Source organism: Phalacrocorax aristotelis, chromosome 19 (genome assembly GCF_949628215.1).
Source record: "Phalacrocorax aristotelis chromosome 19, bGulAri2.1, whole genome shotgun sequence".
Classification (NCBI taxonomy): domain Eukaryota; kingdom Metazoa; phylum Chordata; class Aves; order Suliformes; family Phalacrocoracidae; genus Phalacrocorax; species Phalacrocorax aristotelis.
This window is the reverse complement of record NC_134294.1, coordinates 9,683,660-9,705,215: the sequence shown is the minus strand read 5'-3', so window position 1 is coordinate 9,705,215 and position 21,556 is coordinate 9,683,660. Positions and strand designations below refer to the sequence as shown.

General features: G+C 47.2%; 2 protein-coding genes across 7 annotated transcripts; one reads left to right on the top strand and one right to left on the bottom strand.

The window, feature by feature from the left end:
* Positions 1-7,558: 7,558 nt before the first annotated feature.
* PARK7 (Parkinsonism associated deglycase) lies at positions 7,559-17,576 on the bottom strand. 6 transcript variants are annotated; one of them, XM_075114057.1, is made up of 7 exons: positions 17,464-17,576; positions 13,467-13,601; positions 12,329-12,430; positions 11,633-11,692; positions 10,724-10,793; positions 8,990-9,076; positions 7,559-8,020 (listed from the first exon to the last, which is right to left on the bottom strand). In XM_075114057.1, the coding sequence occupies exons 2-7, from the start codon at positions 13,554-13,556 to the stop codon at positions 7,860-7,862; spliced, it is 570 nt and encodes a 189-aa protein (XP_074970158.1). In that variant the 5' UTR covers positions 13,557-13,601; positions 17,464-17,576; the 3' UTR covers positions 7,559-7,859. The 6 variants fall into 6 exon arrangements, with proteins under 6 accessions (XP_074970158.1, XP_074970160.1, XP_074970161.1 ...); XM_075114059.1 differs by lacking the exon at positions 17,464-17,576 and adding an exon at positions 16,932-17,107; XM_075114060.1 differs by lacking the exon at positions 17,464-17,576 and adding an exon at positions 16,379-16,532.
* Positions 17,131-21,484, top strand: TNFRSF9 (TNF receptor superfamily member 9). Its single transcript, XM_075114063.1, has 7 exons — positions 17,131-17,378; positions 17,460-17,582; positions 17,836-17,973; positions 18,479-18,545; positions 18,645-18,781; positions 19,005-19,139; positions 20,056-21,484. The coding sequence occupies exons 1-7, from the start codon at positions 17,264-17,266 to the stop codon at positions 20,181-20,183; spliced, it is 843 nt and encodes a 280-aa protein (XP_074970164.1). The 5' UTR covers positions 17,131-17,263; the 3' UTR covers positions 20,184-21,484.
* The last annotated feature ends 72 nt before the right edge of the window (positions 21,485-21,556 follow it).

Sequence of the window (21,556 nt, the reverse complement as noted above, 5' to 3'; positions counted from 1 at the left end):
AGCAAGGTAAGTGCCAGTGAGCTCCTGCCTTATACAGAAGCTGATGGAGGACTGCATGGGGCTCTGAAGGTGAAGGACTAGCCTGAAGGAAGGACAAACTCTTTGGCTCCTACCTTCAAGTTACATGGTTTAAGTGTTTTGTTAAAGACTGACAATCCAAACATACATGTTTTTAGGGGTGAGGAGATCATGTTAGGCCATTTTCTTCTGTAGGTTTTATCAGCCATACGATGCCCTGTGCTGGATGCAATACACAATAGTACTGGAGTGCCCAAGGACCCCATCCACTCCCCAATCAACCTTTCCACTGGAGGAGCAGACCACCACTCCAATCCCAGCTTTCGGTGACACAACACGGCACACGGGAGTTAGCTCAAGACTGCTCCACCTCTCAGGCTGCTAGCAACCGGACAGGCCACTGCAGAGTGCTCTGGACATATTGCCTCTCCTGGGCCACACTTCTCCTGTCATCTGAGCTTAATCAGATCAACTTGATCAAAAGCAGTCTCCACAATAAGACAGGATGCTCTTGCGTGCCCTGGAGCAGCACAATGAGTAAGGTGGCTGTTCTACAAGCAGTCCAGTTTACAATTTAACACCTGAGGTTTACACTGGGACATTTGGTCATGCACAAGGGAGTGACCAGTCCAACACAAATACAGAATCCTGGCTTTCTCAAGCAACACAACAGGGTGCAGTCTGGCTGGCTACAACCCTGGAGAATTCAGCGAGGCTGAATATTCCCCCCAAAGGGGTTCTGTGCAAAGTGATGCTCAAGCAGCCAAGACCTTCCACCAAAGCTAGAGAGGCCAAAGCCTGCCGACTCGTTTTAGTGACCTATGGAAATGCCTGTCACACAAGCTCAGCCTCCGCTGTGCCCAGGCCTGGGGGGAGGTGATTGGAGCTGAACTGTTACCCAGTACCAGCCTGGTAGGTATGTAGGATACCTGCCAGGGTATGGCACCCTCAGGGCTTGGCAGTAATTCTTTTTTTTTTAAATTACATTAAGGGTGTTAATGCTCTGTAGTTCTCCAAGGAGGAGAGAGAACAAAAAAAAAAACCAACCCCCTCTTATTTTTGCTCCAAAGGATTTATTTGAAAACTGATGCCAAAGCCTATGTCTTTGTTAGCCCATGCAGGATCCTAAAGCTGCATTATTCCTAGAGTTTCTTAGTGCGAGCATTCATTTCCCTTCTGCACAACCAGAAGGAAGGGAAAGTACCCTTTTGCAAAACACAGGGGAAGAACAACCCATTAACACATCAGATGTGGCAATGAGAGAAGTTAGCGCAGATAAATGCATCTTCTGTTACCTGATCTCTTAGAGACAGCAATTCCCTACCCAACAGCAGATTTCCCCTAAAAAAGGCAAATGACAGTGCAGTGCCCGTCAGTGGTCAGCTTCATCACAGCTCAAGGCAACTCGCCTCCCATCTACCAGTCACTATTTTGCCTATCTGGTGACATCAGTGCGAGAGGGCTTTTTCCAGTTTACATACAAAATAATACAGGAGAAAGTGGGAGCCTGAGGCTAGAGCTGCATGTATGGGGAAGCAATGCTTTCTTAGGAGAACTCATTAGAACTCAGAAACGTTCCAATGTGCATAAGTAGGCAGCTCCCAGGATAGACAGTATTTACAGTGCAATGCATGCAATTTAAAAAATCGTTTGAACTACAGAGAACAGTCTCCCAAAATAAGTCACTGAAACTTAACAGCATGGAGAAACCAAACACCTACTTTAAGGAAGAGCTATAACTGCAAAGAACCTCGGTAGAAACGTGCCTCTTAAGAGTACAGCAACACTGAAATTCCTGAATTCTAGAAGAAAAATCCATGAACAGAGTCTTAAGTCAGAAGCTCTAAAGTACTTCCAAATAAACTACAGAGCAGACAGTAGCCTTGTTGCCAGGTTTAGAGCTAGCAGAGCGTACTGTATTGCCCAGCACCAAATCCTGTGTTCTTAAAGAGCAAACACAGCAGTACTGTCTGGCAGGGAGCAACAGCAGTAGCTTTTCCATAACAGCAAACAGAGCCAAAAGCAACAGCAACGTCAGCCAAACCAACAAGGTAGCACAACCCCACAGAACCTGAGCAAGGAGAGCCGAGCAGGTCCTGTGGAAGCAACAGCTTCAGCCAGCAGTCCAGGAATCAATCAGCCAGCAGCTCTAACACCAAGAGGCAGGTCCAAAGTCAAACCAAGCAGCTCCCTCAGCAAATCAGGCTCATCAAAGACCAGGACTGGGCCCAAGCCTCAGCTTATATGGAGCTCCTGGCCTGCTGGCAGAGGGTGCTGGAGGTGGGGTGGGGGGCCAGGTGAGGCTGGTCAGGGCCATGATGGGCTCTCAGTGCCCACAGCTGCTGCTCCACCCTGGAAAAAACTGTTTCTGAGCTGCTTGAAGGAATTATGGTCACTGCTCAAGAAAATCTATATTTTTAGGAACTGGAAGTGAATTTAGGACTGTACTTTGGGTGTCCTGAAGTAGAAAGCAGTCTGTCTCAAGCCTGTGGTGCAGTAATGCATATAACTTCAAAAGCTCTTATCAAAAACCTGAAAACTGACTCTGGGCATTCCCGGTCAGAATACAGGAGACAGCTTGATTTGGACACCTATCAGTGGGGAGCCTCACTGGTGCTTTAGAATGGAATTACTTCTCTTTCACTAAGTCTTCACCAGCAAATAATAATGCAGAATTAAGGAAAAACCAGTTTGCTACTAGACTGGAAGGATTAAGTCACAAAATCACACTTTAAATTTAGCCTCTGCTGAAAAATAAAGATCTTTCTTTAAATATCTGGGGCTATAGTCGGAGGCAAACTACACAGTTAATAGCGGCAGAAATCCTCAGTTCAACACACAGCAGACAAAATTTTCATTACAGAAGCACCTGCAGAAACACACCCATTTGCATTCAAAGGATTCCTTTGATTCAGAACAGCGGCTCCACAAGATTGCAAGGAACACTGAGAATCCCAAAGGAAATTTTACCATAAGCGTCAATGAGGAGAGGATGGTTGCAGGCTTTAGCGCTGCTACTGAACTGCAGACAAGTTCTGGCTGTGGCTTGGAGTTGTTGCCAGCGTAAATTGCAAAAATAGTTACACCATCAATATTTAGAAATCAGAAAGATTTGCTCAGAAAATCATTATGGCCCTAGTCCTGCTGGGAAACTTCAGCAGCTGAGGAAAAAAAATGTTGGCAGTGTCACCGTTGTTACCTCTCCGTAGGCATAAGTCTGCTCTTTAGAATATGAGCACTTGCATGAGATCCTCAGACACCTTTACTTCTTCCTCCCTCCACTGTTACTGGAATGGCCTTGAATTAAATTGTTAAAGGTAGATCAGTATCTACAAGACTTGAAGGGTTGTAAACCCTACGTAGGGAGGAATTACGTAAGGTTGTACAAAGGATACGATTAGAAACTGTTGACTGACGTTAAGCAAAAGAACAACAAGCCCAAATATAAAACCTTGCCTCTCACTCAGTGATGCCTTCTAGCACACAGAACAGTTTTGTAGAAAGCACAAATGCTCTAAAGCCACTAGTGAGACTGAGCACAACACAGAGCTCTGCAATACCTAACTGCTGTGCCATGGGTGGAGTCCTCTATGCAGCTGGACAGTATAGCGGAATTAAGTTACCTAAAAAAAATAGCATGCTAGGTTTTACAAGTCTGAACCTGCTTCTGGAGCCTATCACGTATGTCAGCCCTGTTTCCCAAAGTATGGCCAGAAACAGACAAACCAATAATGCCGCCTAGTCTCTTAACTAGTAATCTACTGGTTGAGAGTACTCGGGATACAGAAGACCTGGATTCAGTTCCCTCACCTCCGGGCTGTGCGCTCTGCACGCACAGAGCCTGCTGTGTGTCAACATATGCAGAAGGGCGGATGCTCCTAGGCACACAGAAGTCATGTACAGCAGGTCTGGCAGTTCTGGGAGGGTAAGGTCTGCCTTGGGACGCCTACCCCACTGAACACGTGAAGTGAAGGAGCTGGGCCAGTGTCTGAGGCGGCACTGGCTACAGAGCTTCACACAACCTGCTCTTAGCGCCCTCCCTTCCTGGCACAGAAGAGGCTGAAGGCCAGGTGAATTGTTCCAGCAGGGGCAGCCTGTCCCTTTTTGCTGTTCTTCCCAGAAATCCTTTAACTCCCTGCCATGTGATCCTGCCACAAGAACTACAGAATCTCCATGAAAGTTTGGAGCTAGGAAATGTCAGCAGAGCAAGCCGCCCAGCTGACAGATCAGGGCAGCAGGCAGGCACATCTGGGATAGGGCCTGCTCAGCTCTCATTTTACAGATGTTGCTTTCTTTCCATACTGCATTTCACACAGACATACTACATGCAAGCCCACATTCTAAACATGCTAAACTATTATTTAAAAATTTGGACAACAGTTTATTCATTCACTCAGTGTTTTGTTGCTTATTTTTCAAACACTGGATCCCCTGTCCTGCTAAAACGTAGTCTCCATGTAACACCAAGTCATCCTTTTTTCTGGAGGTACAGTATGTGAACCTGATTGATGGTATGGATGCAGTGCTCGTGATTACTTCTGCTTCTCTGTTTCATGCTTATCTTTCCAACCAAGTCACACGTCACCCAGGCTGCTGGAAGACAGCTGTCTTTTATCATTTTGAGACCATTGCTTGTATCTTGCATCACAATGCATCTTTTTGTTGAAAGAAGAAACAGAATAAGCTGATTAAGTAACCATTCTTTGCTCTGACAGCCACTGGCGGGTGTCATGCATTGAAGTTAGGTCATTCCAAATAGTATGCGTAGTCAATATGGCTAGCAAGCTGTCCAAGGCTTGTAATTACTGGAAGCAAGAAGAAGAATGTGTCCTTTTACAGCTGTAAGCGCTAGTGTGCAGGCTGTTTTGCATCCGTTATGGTTGCCTTTGTCTCCACCTATTTTAAAAATAATGCCTTTCTCCTTCTAGAAGAGCATCCTTTCTCTGCTGCATGGAGGGATGTATTCCTGGGTTAGGATTTGCGCCTGTGTACTTTGCTTTCCCTTTTTGGAAAGAAACTTGCCAAAGAACCGCAGCAAAACCAGACTGCTTGCTCTCCACATGTTCTTTGTTTCTTCTGGTTCAGAGATCCTTCATTCTGAAGGAAAATATTTTTCAGCATCAGAAGTATTCCCTGCTGGCACTAGCACCTACGCCATCTTGCATACGTTCCTGTTCCTAAGTCCTGTAATACTTCTCAATTCAATAAAAGAGCTCGCTCTCAATGATGCATTTGAGCCTACACAACAACCAGAATCGAGGGAAAAAACCCACACTATTCCTGAGAGGTGACGTGAGGCACAGAGCAGATGCTAACTGCTGACCTTCTCAGCAGGAAAACAAACAGTCCCCCATATCCTCCAACTGCCGGGGACCACAATGTTAAACGCTAGCTAGAGTGGATGGACTCTTCATTTTAAGCCAAGTTCTGTGGCAGCAAATATCCAATTACCACAGGCTTTGAACTAAGGCTTGCCGATAATAAAAAGGCACAAATTTTTTAGCATTCATGAAACACTGAGCGGAAAAGTACCTCATCTCACCTTTCAGCAGCAGATAAAGGATTTTACGAAAAGAGATCTGTAGCAGCTAGGGAACCTCTGTGTGAAATGGATAAAGCGAGAGGAAGAAAAAGCATTTCACAAATTGGAAGGCAATTTTTTTTTCCTAAAATCAGCAAATTCCTTCGTAACACTTCACCTAAGAGGAAAATTAGCCTAATCTTAGTTCATATACCTCCCCCAACTTAAAGACTGAGTTAATGACACCTTTGCAGAAACAGAGAACCCAGGTAAATTCAGGTTTGCTGGACATCTGCAACATACAAGGTTGAGAACAGGGTCAGCTTTATGAAGGAAATTGTGATGCAAGCAGCATTACCACATTTCATTAACCACGTCCTTTTTTGCTGAAGGCGGTGAAAGAATCTGCAAGTTAGCCAGATACATTAATGAACTCTCAGCTCATTTTACTGAGTGCTTTTCTTATTACTCCTTTAATAGGAGTGGGAAAGCCCAAATGTACACATTGAAAACCTCATTTCTGTAAACTGAACTCTCTCAGCCTTAGAATAAAAAATAAAAATGTATAATCAAACTTCTGGCTGCTTCATTAACACCTTGCATCAAAAGATTTCTGGAAGCCTATATATAATACAAGCATGGAAATATTTTCCTTCTAACGCTATAAAGCAGCACTACAGCCCAGGAATGCACAGCTTTTCCTGTATTGTGAATCATGCCCACTTACAAACCAAGTGATTATTCCAGATTCTAGGACAAACAATCTTTCCATCATTTGGTTTACATTTGCATGGCAATACCAGTTAGACGTGCAGATTTAATGACCAAACATGCCCAATCTTACATAGATTACAAGTTTTTGCATATCTTGAGCATATTTCAAAGCTAGAGGAACATATGAAAGATTTCCTAAACAAATTAGAAGCAGAGCATACAGCTGAAGCAGTTCTTCCAGCAGATACCAACAATGTAGAGACATTTCTTAATTCTAAATTGGCAAAGGTACCTATGTATTTCATTACCAAAGGCAGTAATTGAGAGTGAACATGTTTCCCATTAAAATAAGCAATCAGAAAGGCACCTATGCAGTCATTTTCTAAAGTTCAGACTGTACACTTCAGATGTGTGTGGAACCACGTCTCCAGATGCTGTGGTAACTTCAGAGTCCAGTGATGTGCCAGCTTCTAAGCGCACTGCTGACAGAGCCAGGTAACAGCTGAGTTATTTGGTAAAAGAAAGGCAGCAAAGACAAAAATCAATCCCAAATTCTTAATTCTCATGGGGATACAGGTCCACTACTTCCTCCAGAGACCTGCCCAGCAACTCCTCTAAACTGACATATGCTCACTTAAGCTAGGCTTGTAGCAAGTTCCAATTTATAGTAAGCAACACCAGCACTGCTTGCTACTGGTAGTAAGCTACTAAGTCCAAACTTCCTGCTTTATGCTGATTATTAGCTGCCTAAGTAGCTCAATGGATCTGTAATCAAGTAGAAGTCAAAGCCCAACAGTATCAGGGACAACCTGCTAGCTACAGAAACCCTAGGGTGCTTCCCAAGGTAAGAATATTCCTGCTTTTGATTTAGTTCTATGCTGTCTTAAAATTAATACTAGTTACTGGCTTTATTTGTATACAGGAAAATAAATGTTGTTTTAACAAATTCTAAGTTACAACTTAATAATCTGTTGCACAGAATCACTGAATATCTTGAGTTGGAAGAGACCCATGAGGATCATCAAGTCCAACCCCTGGCTCTGCACAGGGCAACCTAAAAGTTAAACCACGTGCCTAAGAGCGTTGTCCAAATGCTTCTTGAACACCAGCAGGCTTGGGGCCATGACTGCTGCCTGGGGAGCTTGTTCCAGTGCTTGACCACCTTCTCGTTTCAGCTCATACTTCAGAAGAACTGTGTGAGATTCTAGACAGAAGTTGTTTTGAATAGTACATTGCTAGCCATAGCAATAAAAAGGTTTCACAGGTCTGGGTTGGGAGAAAACACACAAAGAAACAACACACAAGCAGGGTTGCTTCATTTTTATTTACTCAGCAAACATTTTCCCACGTGATTTTTAAACGCAACCCAAGAACTAACTAAGATTATTAGCTACTGGCTGCTTTTTTGTGATGAAGCTTTTTGCTAACAGGATCTTTATCCAGAAATAAAGACCATTGGTTTGTTAAGGTGAGTACAGTTTAGGTAAGTACAGTTGCTAATTTCACCCACAATTAAATATATTTACAACAGTGCATCTGCAGTTATTCTACAAAGGACAATGCTCTCCATCCAAAATTGTCCTACTCCCTGTCCCACACTAGGATTTCACTCTTTCAGTATCAGGGGTGCCTTCACCTGTTCCGCCACTTCCTTCCCCATCAGCGTTTCAACAATGGCCAGCCCAAATTCAAAGCTGGTACCAGGGCCGCGGCTGGTGAGGATGTTCCCATCTTTCTCCACGCGGCTCTCGGAGTAGCAGTAGTGCGCTTAGGGAGGACACACAACAGAAAGAGGGTCAGTCTCCAGCACACTGCCCACAGCTGCCACAGAGCATAGACCTGCCTGCTGCAGGGCACTGCCACCTGTAGGCTACCGCAGCTGAAGAGCGGTGGCTCCCTGCCAACAGCATCCAGCACCGTGCCCTGCAGAAGGCACCTTGGCCCCCTGTGTGGGCCCAGCCTGCCTGTCTCGGGATCTGTACCCCTGCCCCTCTGGAACCAAGCAGCTCATCCCTGCCTGCAGTCCTTGGGGAGGAAAAGGGCCAATCTGGAGCTCTGGCAACTTATTTGCATGGTACGGGAATGCACTTCTGCTTCTACAAGCTCATCACGAAGCACTCGCTGCGCCTGGCAGTTCCTGTGGGGTTACTTTTGGGAGTCAGACTGCTTTGGAGTAGCTGTTCATAACTTTCTTTTTTCCAAATGCATGCAGAGGAAACCGGAGGAACCCTGCCACCTCCTGCTCACCTTCATATTCATTAATGTTCAGAGAAAGACTTCTTAATAGCCCTTCACCACCACTTCCTTCAGGTATGAGAAAGAAGCGTGGCCTCATCAGCTGTTCACACCACCAAAGCACTACCCATGGCAGAGCAGAAAAGGTGCTGCTGGGATTTGCAGTTGGGACCACTGAGGCAAAGAACCAGAAGGGCAAGAGATGGCTCAGCCTCAAGAGGTTAAGGAAAAAAAGTGCTCCTAGGATGACAGCAGCAGCTTGTTTTCCGCAAAGATGTGAATGCTAATACAGCCCTGTATTTTTCAGGTTAAAGAGACTGAGAAATACAGTCTTAGCATATTCGGCTGAATATTGATTACGTTCAGGAAAGCATTAAGGAAATTCAGAGATACAAAATATGACACAAAAGCTATTTTCCTTTCTTTAAATCAGGGGTTCAGCTAAAAAAAACCACAAAACCTGAGAAGGGTTTAGAGCAAAACTTGTAAGTCATTACATACCTCCATTCATCATTTTATCTTTGGCCAAAGGATGTGTTGTGACTTTGCTTCCAAACCCTATCCCATGGGCCAGAAGGGCGGTAGGACCTGCAAGGACACCAAGTTGCACCAGTGAGGAACAGTTTTCTGCTACAAAAACTTTTTAAGAACACGCATTTGGGCACTAGGTCCTCGAGGGGCCAAAGCTCACTGTGGACAGACTACTTCTATAAAACTGGTGCTAGCCATCTCTGAAGCAAAAAGCCTCAAAAAGAACACAACTGTATAATCTCTCCCGTTCTGTTGCACAAAATGCCCTGTGCAGAGAAACAGATGAAGAAAAGAGAAGGTTTAGAGAACACCCAGTTCACACAGCTGTCCTACCAACGATTGGTGCTGCTTCTGATTTTACTTCCAGATAATGTATTTTATTTAAAACTGCTTGAAACTATGTGACAAAAAGTCTGCACTTCAATCTGGACATTAACTAGGTACAATTACTTTACAACCTTGTTAAGTCTTCAATTTGGAGACTTAACAAGACACAATTTCATTTGAGCAAGCCTTTACATGCTGGAATTGTGTGCCAAGGATTATTTTGGACAGATCATGGGCTAACTGCTAAATTTTTGGTTTTAACAGTCTTTCTCTTTTCTTTTCATACTTCCTCCTTGGCCTGAATTGAGGAAGGAGCTTGTGTCAAGGAGCCTGAGGTCATCTGACAGAAAATCCTTACGGGAACTCCAAAAGAAACTGAAGGCAGAATTTGCCAAATGTGAGTTTCATTTCTGTACATTTGATTCATTTCAGATACAGTCCAGGAAATAACCTTCTTTGTGTTCAGTTGGAATCAGCTCTAAGAAGCTTTATACCTAAATAAAATGAACCATCCTGATTACAAGCAAAGGCCTTTATTGGGCAACTGTGAATTTGCAACTGTTCTGGAAGAAATACAGATAGAGGAGTAGACTACTACCACTGCCAAGTTCGAAAATGTTCACAACTCTGTATGCGTATCACCTAACTGCAGAATGAAAGCAAAAAAACCCCCAGCGATGTACCAGAAAACAAAAGCAAAAATATGCTCCACAAACACACTCTGTTAGACTGTCTTCTACATGCTCATCGCCACTCTCCTCATTCTCACCTACGGGTACCTAGGCCAGCCTCTCAGTTCAGTTGGGAGTATCGGTAATTGTTCATATTGCTTTTTTACATATAAATCTTACAAAGGAATGAACTGCATACATAGCTGTGCAGAATACGTACGCAGACAACCCCCTCCTCAGAGCAATTCCATCTTTTGCTACCACTCAGATGAGGAAGGGTGAGCCTGTAATTCTATATTTACAGCCTTCCTTCTGAAGCTAAAGGGCACGAGAGGAGATGTGAGATAAATTTATAGCAACGATGTCCTGCCAGTGCTGTGTCCTCGCAGAAAGATCACCAGGATAAGAAAATATCTTATAAAAAATCCTAGCACATTACCTTTCACTTTTTATTTTAAAGACAGTAACACTACTGATTTGAAAAAAAACTGGGTAACAAGCAGAACTTGCAGGATAAGTATTCACAGTATTTGAGAGATTCCTCTGCTATTAATTTTACAAAAAGTTCAAATGCTGATGGTTGCGTGTGTAGTAGAAATCCCCGCTACCAAATTACAGGGATACAGATTTCTAAGACAGGAAACTCTCTGCATGCCCCTTCAAAATATCCAAATGCTTTACAAAGCAAGATGTCTTGTTAACCCACCTGCACATATAGCAGCAATCAGGCCTTTTCTGCTTTCCTGGTCCTTCAAAATGTCTTTCACAGCAGGAGACTGTATGAAGAAACCACATCACAAGCCATTGTTTGGGGTTGATTATTTGAAGCACAGCTGAAATATTTTCCACTGCAAATTCACAAACAACTTCTACAAAGGAAACCAGCTGACAAGTCTCCATCCTGCCTCAGGACAGCAGGCAATAAAAACCAAAAACAATAAATACTTGCCCACAAGGACAGGGCAAGGAAATCAGAAGGAACTGCAAGGAAGTATTTGGCCCCCAAAAAAGCTGGTTAATTCATGGCCATAGAAAGTTGCTGTTTGAAAACTTCATGAGACAAATAGGAAAGAGTATTCATGAGATACCTCCAGATAGCCTCTATCATTCTTAAGAACATTTATATGGGATATTTGTCTCATATTCCAGGGCTTACAAACTGTGATACCATCTAAATCCTATCTGATAAATCGACTTCTTTGTCCGCCTGCCTTCTACAAGGTGTTTATAGCACCACTACAACAGTTTTGCACCAGAGAGAATTCTTGAGCAAAGGAACAGAGTCCAGTGGGTTCAGCCTGTTTTATATTTCATGGAGGTAAATCTTCATTTGTGACTGTTCCATCTTCATATGATTACGAACAGAGATCTTCCCACAATACAGAGCACCCTTCCATTTTTATTCTGCTTAACTAGGTACTCAAGTCCAAGAATTTACCCAGTTGTCCCACCTATATATTCACAAGAAGGCATAAGACAATTAACAATTAATTTACTGACTGATTCAGAAGAGAATGTTCAGGTGCTGAACTGGATTTGCAGGATTACTAAGCAAGTGCAGACCACCCATTACTCATTAGGATGCCCATAAATCTTTAAGATACCAGAACCTTACCTCTGACAAGTTTTGAGCTCCAAGGTTACCCCCAGGCAGGACCACGACATCGTAAGGCCCCTAAACAAACAAAAACCGTAACTGTTCTGTTGAACAGAGGCCAGTAGATATATTAAAATGTTTTAAGGCCACTACAGCTGAGTCAAGCGAGAAGCAAAGGGATCTGTATGACCAGAGAACCAGTTCCACCTGTGCAACAAAATACTGTTTCCTATTCCAGGAAGAGCCTATTGTCAATAAAGTCTGTCACAGAACTAACTTTAACCCATGGCATTTAAGAGCTTCAGCAAGCAAATGGCAGCTCTTGCACTGTAAAGACAAGTGGTTTTGCTCCAACCTTACTGTACAGGTCTAACTACAGCATTGCTTAGCTTCCCATCAGAACTTTTCAGTTTTTCCAAATCACGCTGTTTTGTTGGGCTGACTAACATGCAAAATAAAGCTCTATGTTTGATGCTTTGCAAAAACAAATACCCATGCAGAGTTAAGAAATCTGTCTGATCCTAGCATGCTATGAAGCAGGACAACACTGAAGAGGGGGACTGCAGGACGTGCAGTTCTGTGATTCACTACTGCGCAGAGCTAACATACCACATAACATATTTCTAAAGGTAATGCATAAGCTTTTGAGATTCACTGCTGAAACTGTGAGAAAGGCTACGGTGGCCATTATATCAGACTAGGGTGATGACCAACCTCTTTTCTGGCATCTTCAAGACTGGCATCAGGACAAATGAAGACATCTCGACTGCACTGCACTGGTTCTTTTCCCGTCAGGCCTGCAACAGTCACCTTGATCTAACAGAAGAGTATGTGTATCGTTACAATTCAAGTAGTACGTGGAATGAGCAAAGCACTATTGAAAGCTGTCAAGAACAGGACAACACTTAAGCTTCCCCGAACCATGAATAAGTCCAAACGCACATGGTAAGCAGTGATATTCACCTAGAGATTCACAAATACCTCTAATAGTTAAACTTTTCGAACAGGACATTTAGAGAACATCTGATCCCACAGGTTTTAAACAAAAGAAAACAATACAACCCAGGAAAGCTGGACTACATAGGTCAGATAATGAATTAAAGTCTGTCTGCAGGCTCAGGCCATTCTCAAATACGCTTATGGAGAATTCATTTTTCTCCCTTGACTTTTAGATGCCTGCTCACAATATCATAGATGTGCATGACAGAGCTCACATTCACTAAATAAACAGACAAGCTTGTGCTTCTTATGGCAGCCAAAATCGGGAGTACATGAATGGAATGGCAAAGGTGGTGGGAGAATGTAATCTTTATTTCAGTCATTTCTATACATGTGAAGTTGGTATATTTATTTAAAATCTTATTTTCCTACCTAATCAGATAGTAACACTGCGTACCACTACAGCTGCAAAAGGAACAAACAGCATGAGGAATCCCACCAGATAGAATTCTAGTTAATAGCAGAATTTTAAAAGCAGCTCAATAAAAGCTATGTAATGCCATGAGCTGTAATGTACTGAGCTGTTCAGACCCCTGCCAAAAAAACCACTTCCTCTTATTATGCATGGGAGAGGCCATGTTTTCAGACAGGGTCAGACTTACTTGAAACATCTGCTCTAGTCTATATTAGGCTCATATTTTTAAAATTTCTCTTTTGCACAAATGTTCGTTGTCATGCATGCTTATTTGGGGCATGGCACAAATATTTGCTACCCAGTAAGAAGGCACAGGTAAATTTTCACCTCATGCAACAGGCTACGCCTTGAACTCCTAGCAACAAATATCAACTTGAGGCCAAGATTTTCCCTTGACCAGGCACTCACAAAAAGATTTTTCTTTGTCTGCATACTCACCCCAGCTCTTCTCATAACATCAGTGGGGATTACAGTTTCCATTTCCTCTGCCCCTTTTGCTAGAATCACCAATGCTCTTTTCGAGGCCATGTCTGGAAAGGTCGCTATCAGGTGAGATGGTTGTGAAGGGAGGGGCTGAGTGGGGTAGAAAGACACAAGGTGGTTAGAAGACAAACCCCCAGTATAGATCCTTCCTAACAATTAAACGCAACAGTAAGTAGTTTGCATTTTTGCATTATCTTTCGTTTAAGCCATGTCAAAATATTTAAGCCACGTCAAAATGGTTCACTAACTTTAATTAACATTCACAGCAATCCCATTTAGCTGAAGAGCTTCTTACAAGAAATGCCTGATTATAATAAGGGATTGAGGCATTTGTGCAGTGGGAAGCACAGCACATCAGCACCAGAACAGGAAGCAGCTTGGCCTAATAAAGACTTTACATGACTTGAGTATGCCAGAGAGAAGAGTTCAAGGTGGGTGGCAGAGTCGACTTCAATTCGCACACCCTCACTCATACCCAGACTAGTTACTCCCACCCAGGTCAGCATTTATAAAAGGGCTTGCATGAGCTTTGACCTCATGTCTGGTATTTAGTTTCCACACAGCACGCTTCATGAAGAGTTTCCTGTGACTTATAATGACTCGACCAGTGCCCCTGCAAAGCCTGAGCAATAGATTTTCTGGGTATTTCACAATTTTGTGGGGGAGAAACGTGTGTGCACATGTGTGATGGGGGAGCAGACCACAGAATTTAGCAAATGGAACAAACCAGGGTTCAGACCTTTTTTTTTAGCTCCTAAATTCAAGTTGAGGTGAATGGCCAAATTTCCATTTGAAGGTTAAGTCCAAGTAACCTTAGCTACATCATGTAAAATACACACTAACTCATACTGGTCTGACAGAAGTCTGTGAAAGCAGCTGTGACGCGAAAAGGCATTTCACAGGTTATCCACTCTACGAGACAGGGATTTTTTTCCTACGTAGGGACTTCCCATTCAGAAATGCACGCAGCACCTGGGAGCTCTTCTTACAATGAGATCCACCTTTAGTTGTCTATGCAAAAGAAAAGCATCCCATCATCCTGCTGCAACTTCTGCTATTGTCAGGTTCGCTCCCTGCTGTTAGCCTCATTTAGAAAGATGCCGTTTCTAGAATGCAGTAATATACAGTAGAACATCCTGCACCATGCAGAACCAGCCCAGGCTAACTCAGTGTGTCAAAACCCACTTTTAGGGCAGCTTTATGTATTGTCAAACACGAGGCCAACTGAACAAGTACACTCAAACCATAAGTATTAGCAATAACTTCAGCACAACCCAGAGCTTCTTAATAATTAATCTTGATGGTATACATGGATTCTGCAAAATTAATTTTTGTATGAATTTGCCTAACCAGCAACAGACTACCTGAATGGCCACAATGCAGAAACACTGCATTTGCTTTTTGTTGCAGAAAAATATTCTAAATCGTAGTTTGCACGCCTCTCTCTCATTAGCCTTTAGATGCGAAGAGGCACCTGATCCCAAAAGCTTTTCTCTTTCCCCTAATCTAGCAAAATGCAGCCTCTCCCTACTGCCCTTACACATTTATTGTAACACAGACAAATTCTTGAGCATTGGTATCCTGTGGGTGCACGTGTAAAGAGCTGTCACGCTGTAAATGCTACCAGGGCAAGACTGGTTTCCGAGAAGGCAGAACCAAGTCAGCCAGAACAGCCCCGTCACTTCAGCGCTCCACGCGCAGTAAGTACAGGCCTTCCCGCCGCGTCCCAGCGCCAGCACGCGCACAGGCGGCCTCCAGCCTTTCAGCTAAACGCGTTCCCCCAGGCGGGTCCGTGCGCATTTCTCCAGAAGGTGACTCCTGGCAGGGGGCTGGATCAGAAACTCTTAAGGCTGGCTTTAAGAAAACCACTGCCTTCAAAGCCCCGACCAAACAGCTTGCTACCGGAGGCGAGGGAGGTTTTAAAGGCCATCGGCTCGGCCCGTCCGGAGGAAAGGCGCGGGTTTGCGTCAGGACACGGCGCCATTCGGCGCAGCACGGGCCTCACAAGGCCACGACCAGCGGGGCTGGCGAGGCCGCAGGGCCTGCGTGGCGCGGAGCGCGGCCGTGGCCAGACTCGGCCCCCGGAACACAAGCAAGCGGCCTCCCCGCCCGCCGCCGAGCGGAGCCGCCGCAACCCCGACCAGGCCGCGGGCCCCACGCACCCCCGGCAAGACCCACGCCCTCCGCAAGCGGCGGCCAGGGCCACCGAGCCGGGCCGCAGGAGCAGCAGCGACCGGCGGCGACTCACCTCAGCCGAGGCGCGGGCGGCTCTGGGCGGCCCCGCCCCGCGGCCCGCCCTCCGCCGCCCCCCGCTCCCGGCGCAGTGCCTGCGCTCCCCGGCCGGACGCGCCGCTGACACCCGTCTCGTCCCCCACTCCCTTTGCTAAACGCTCCGGTTCGCTCACGCTCACCCAAAAGGCAGCTTGAGCGGGCGCCCCGGGGCCCCCCGGCGCCACAACGCCGCCCTCCCCCGGCAGTGCAATCGCGAGGCGCCCGCCGCCGAAGCGAGCTGTTCCTTCGGCAGCCCTCCCACCTGCAGAGCGCGCCGACCCGCGTCAGCGTTTTGCCCGAGACGTCCCACCAGCACCCCTGTTCCCCGAGGCTCGCGGCACGCAGAAAACGCCGTGGCTTACGGGCAGTTTTGCCTAGTTTTAAGGAGAGGTTTTAGTATTCTGAAAGACAAGACAGAGCTGTTGGAGGGGCCCCTCGGGCTGCGGACAGCCCTGCCGCGGCCCGGCTCCCGGGCGATGGGCTCACGAGAGCTCGGGCCGAGCAGCTCGAGTCCAGGCCACCTAACGAGGGAGCAAGCCGCAGGGGACGACTTCGCCGGAGCTGCCCTGGACCTGGCGCAGGGAAGTCTCGCGTACCTCCCACGTGGCACTTCACTCAAAACCCGCGAGGCCGGCCCTCGCACCCACTGCCTGCCCGCAGGGCACGCGCCAGCTGAAGGGCGCACTCGCCTGCCTGTTCTAAGGCACTGTGGAGAACTCCTTCCACGCTGCCCCTCCCGGCGCCGGCCCACGCGCGCGGCAGCCGGACACGGGGCGGGGCCGGCACCGCCCGCGGCCACACCCCCGCCCGTGCGAGGGCGGCGGGCATTGGCCGCCGCGAGCCGCAGGGGCAGGCCCGCGCGGCCGGACACCGCCGGGGGCGCGCCACCGCCCGCGGGCGGTGATGGGCCGTGACTTCCCCCCCCCCAGCTCGCGTGGGTCGCACCGTGGCCGGCCCGGCCTGACCCGCGCGGGGAGGCGCTCAGCGCCAGCGGGACCTGCTGCTAGGCTGCAGCGCTCCGTTATCCCCGCGCTGCGGGATTCGCCTCGTCCCCAGCCGCGGTGCCTCCGTGCCCGGCGAGGCGTTCGCGGACCTGTCGGTGCCCTCGCGGGGCGCACCGGCCTCGCCACTCACACTCTGCCCCCTCACCTTTCGGGGGCGCGGCCGGGGAGGCCCGCTGCCACGGAGCGGACAGGCCGGGCAGGACCGCCAAGCCACGGCGGGGATTCCGCGCGGGAGTCACCGGGAAGCCCCCGTGGGGGGCGGCGGGCGCTGCCCGGCAGCGCTGAGAGGGCTGCGGGCGCTGCCCGGCAAAGCCGGGGGTCGCGCTGGGGGGGCGGGGGCGGAAAGCCCCGCCCGGCCGGGGTTTCCCCCGCCGCCCCCGGGCTGACGCAGCCGGTCCCTCCGGGGGCGGCCCCTAAGGGCCGGCGGCCGCCGCTCCGCGCGCACTCCAGCGGGCCGCGCCGCCGAGCACCGACCCCATGGGACCGGCGGCAGCGCGGGCGGGCCGGGCGCTCTTGCCGGCGGCGCTGCTGGCGCTGGCGCTGAGCCCGGGGCCCGCGACCGCCCTGCCGTGCGGCGCCGACTGCCCGGCGGGTGAGGGCCGGGGCGGGGCGCGGTGGGGCGGGGGGCGCCAGGCGCGGCCCCGCGGCAACCACCCTCTGTCTCGGCCCGCAGGTACCTTCGTGGTGAGCGCGGGCTGCGGGCGGGGCGCGGGCGCGGCCTGCAGGCAGTGTCCGCCCGACACCTTCTCCAGCTCGGCGGGACTCCGCGGCTGCACGCTCTGCCGGAAGTGCGAAGGTACCGGGGGGCGGCGGGGGGTCCGCGCGGCGCTTCTGCGGCCTCCCGGGCTGCAACTGCGCGCGTTGGTCTGTCGCGACGCGGCGAGTGAAAACGGCGCCAGCCCAATAACGCGATGGGGGGGCTTCTGGCCGGAGCTCCCGGCCGGAGCCCCCCGCCTCGCCTTTGCAAGAGCAAGGGGCCCGAGCTTCTGCTGCGCCGCGCTGGGTGGGCTGAGCACGCCCATAACCTGAGGCTCGTTTCCACCCTCCAGGAACATTCAGGTATTTAAAAGAGTGTTCCTCAAAAAGCGATGCTGAATGCACGTGCAAGGAGGGCTATCACTGCAGCGGCGACGGCTGCTCCCGGTGCGACCGGAGCTGCGGCGTGGGCCAGGAGAACACCGGGAGGGGTAAGGTCGCCTTTCCCCGTCAGCCGAAGCCTCCCGCGTCCACCGCACCGGGCGCGCCGCTGCTTCTTGCGCAGCGGGGAGACAGCTAGAGTAAGGACCTTGCAAGATGAAAGCTGCCACTGCTGCTAAACAGATTGCGTGGAGCGAGCACGGCAGCAGAAAAACACACTGAATTCTGAGCCCCCCTGCAGCACAAAACGTGCACTGGTTAGTTCCCTTTGCATGACAGCTCTTTTGCCGCCAGCGTGGGGGAAACTGAGCTGGGAACTCCGGAGTTTGACATGATTTGTAGTGTCTTGTGCCAAACAAACGGGTGCTGTAGCCACGGACTGTACTGGTCTGTAGCTCACAGAGAAAGACTTGACTTGCATATTCAAAGCTACTTATGAAAGAGTTGTTCTATTAATTTGGATCATACTTATGGTACAAGTAGGCAAAAATAATGTTTCATGTGTTGTTTTAAATGCTCACTTTTTACGCCTTTACCTGTCCTTGTTTGTTGAAGGTTGCCAAACATGCCGCTATGGAACTTTTAACGATCAACCCAATGGCTCCTGTAAAAACTGGACAAAGTAAGTAATCTAAAAATAAATGCTACAGCTATTACACTTAACTGGATTTTTTTTCCCCGTTATTTCCCCCTGTCCCATTTTGCTTTAAATGTCTTTCAGGTGCTCTGCAAACCAGGTCCTGGAGCCTGGAACTGCAGCAAAAGACGTCATTTGCAAAGACGCTTCAGATAATCCCACTTTAGTCACTACTCTACCTACCACATCTCCTGCAATTCCACTTTCTGTCACTGTGGCAGGTGAGTCGTATCATATTGCTTATAGAGCTGAAGAATTGCGACCTACTTTGCAACATACTACAGCTCAGTCACTTATCATTTAAAGCAAAAGTTCTTTCTTCTACCTATTTCCAGTGTTGCAGACTTATCCAGAAGCAGAGTTGGAGACAAAGGTGTTAGCTAATTCAAGGTCACTAGAATTTTGCTCCATAATGCTTCTTAGAGGTTGTTGTTTGCTTCCTAGGGAAGGACCTTCAGATGGACATTATCAGAATTGCGCTTGCTGTAGCTGGGCTGTTGTGCGTAGTGTTTCTGCTACCTTCATGTGTATGCTTCAGCGTCTGGCAGAAAAAGAAACTACATGCTGTCTTCAAGAAAAGTAAGATAGATACACTCTTCAAGTCAATTTTCCTTTTTGAAACTAGGCAGAAATCAGGAATCCAGGTTGTGAAGTATCTTTCAAAGGTAGTTGCAGATAGCTTCAGTTTTTGGCCTTTTAAGTCAGAAACAACTAAAAGGAAAGTGGTTTTGGAGTTTTTATTGCAGAAAGCAGTTACCTGTGGGTGTTCTGTCAACATTGCAGGTTAACTGCATGCATATTCATAGAAGTGAAGTATGCATGAGGGGTGAAAAAGCTCAGCTGAGCCTTGCTGATACGGTTAAGGGTCAGTTCTGTTTATTACTTCCAAGTACCATCCCTGGCACATGTGGCAACAGCACTTTCCAGTTCTGTCTGCCCAGAAGCAGTACGCATGGCCTGGGATGAGCATGTTTGAACTTTGGCTGCAGCTGAAGAGGGGATATGGGTCAGGATGCACTGCCACACAGATACAGAGTCAGCCTGAATCAGCACTGCCCTCTGAGGGCTAGTAAGGCCTGGGGAAGCTCGAGAGTTCAGCACAAAGATGAGGTGGAATTGCATCCAACATAGTTTATAGTTGGGATTTTTTTTGTTTGTGTTTTCTCTCTCTCTCCCCCTCCCCCTTGCCTTTCCTAGACATAAGGGCTTGATCTTCTAGTGTAATTGTGAGTACAGGAGACAACAGCATTACTCCAAAAATCTAACTCCATGTTGGTCGTCTTTTCATTTCCACGGCAAATAGAACAGTAGCAGCCTCTGCTGCATTAGGGATAACAAAGTACAAAATATTAGTTTTATCGGATATACGTGCTGTAGAGGAATTATTTCAGATTACTGAATCATTTGGAAGAATATTTCTTGCTGACTTCCTGCAGTCAGTTGTGAACGGCTGAATAAATACAACAGAAAGTGAGCATTTGATCTTTTTCTTTAGTGCGTACCACACCTGAACAGTCAATTCAAGAAGATGATGCCTGCAGCTGCCGTTTTCCTGAGGAAGAACAAGGTGAATATCGGGACCATGGCAAATCCACAGAATTCAGAGATCTTTTAATGAACTAGGAATTGGACTGTCCAGGTCAATTGCAACTGAATTTCCTTTTGGTATGCAGAACAAGAACCTGTTCACATAAATAGAGAGGGTAGCAGAATCTGTGAATTTCAGAGTGCTAAATAGCCCAGCCACTATGGAAAAAGTGCCTCTTTTCCATCTCTTAAATAAATAAATAAATCATCAATCTAGCTTGCTGACTTTCTTCCTTTAGGACTAGGAATTTTATTTCTAAGAAGCAGTACTTGCTCTACATACAGGAAGAAGTACTGCACTTAGAAGCAGTAATAGAAGGGCAGAATGGCTTTCGGGTCCCTCTTATAAGTGGTGCCTGAGCCATAATTTACATGCAGTCTGAAAGCATTTGACAGTAAAAAGGAGATCTGTAGCACAAAGTAGAGCCACACGAGACGCTCATGGTCTCTATTACCATTACCAGGCATGCTCTTGAGTCTAGAGCTGCAGCTCCTCCTGAAGTGTGGCTCAAAGCCAATGGCCTTGGGTTTCCTGTGCAAGTACAGACAGACTTTATTTTGGATCCCATCAGTCCTAGAAACAGATCCCTGGCCTGACCACTGCACACCTCATGTAGGAGAGAGGAAGCCATAAAAATCTAGAGCTGCAAAGTGTTTCATAATAGCTTGTGGGTGCTGTTGTATTACACTGATTGGCTTGAGAGAGGCAGTGGAAACACAGAAAAGCTGTGGTTGACTTGATGTTAGAAATAGATGTTACTGTGCAGCTGGACGGCACCACCTTCAGTCATGCATCGTTCAACTTTGATCTTTTAGGTGATGTAAACATTATGTACGTTGCAAGTGTGATACATGTAGATGTGATACATTTCTGGTACTATTTTTGTAACTCTGAGGTTGGAAAGACTTTACACCAGCCACCCTATCTCTTTGATCAATTACTGTTACTTTGGTCTTGAAGAGAAGAAAATGCATGTTTGAGTCATGGCACTCAGCATCATTTTTAACCTTTTGCAAACCCAAGTATTTTATGTCTTCAGTAAATGTTACTCAAAAAAGAGAATGAAAACCCACCAATGGGTCACGTAAGGGGTGATTTTCCCCTCTGTGTGATTTCAACTTAGAGGATGCAATTCATATGTTTGAAGAATGACAGCCCATCTCTCCATTTACCAGAAGGTTACAACGGCAGATGATTCTCACCAAACCGCACTTACACATTTTGATAAACTTGTATACAAGTAAATGTAAAGCAGTATGTGAGAAAATAAATGTCATACCGAAGCCTGAACTGTGAAGTTAAGTATATTTAAATAAATCTTTCTTTTTATACCTACCCTAAGTGTTCTCTCCTCTCTCCGTACTTTCAGCCATGAGAAGTTAAGTGCCTGTTACATCAGGTTTACAAA

Excerpts from the sequence above, each read along its gene's own strand:
- PARK7 (XM_075114057.1), bottom strand. The coding sequence starts at position 13,556 with ATGGCCTCGAAAAGAGCATTGGTGATTCTAGCAAAAGGGGCAGAGGAA. Across the intron at positions 12,431-13,466 it reads ATGTTATGAGAAGAGCTGGG|ATCAAGGTGACTGTTGCAGG; the intron begins GTGAGTATGCAG and ends CTCTTCTGTTAG. Across the intron at positions 9,077-10,723 it reads GATTGCTGCTATATGTGCAG|GTCCTACCGCCCTTCTGGCC; the intron begins GTGGGTTAACAA and ends GTGTCCTTGCAG.
- TNFRSF9 (XM_075114063.1), top strand. The coding sequence starts at position 17,264 with ATGGGACCGGCGGCAGCGCGGGCGGGCCGGGCGCTCTTGCCGGCGGCG. Across the intron at positions 18,782-19,004 it reads ACTTTCTGTCACTGTGGCAG|GGAAGGACCTTCAGATGGAC; the intron begins GTGAGTCGTATC and ends TTTGCTTCCTAG. Across the intron at positions 19,140-20,055 it reads ACATGCTGTCTTCAAGAAAA|TGCGTACCACACCTGAACAG; the intron begins GTAAGATAGATA and ends CTTTTTCTTTAG.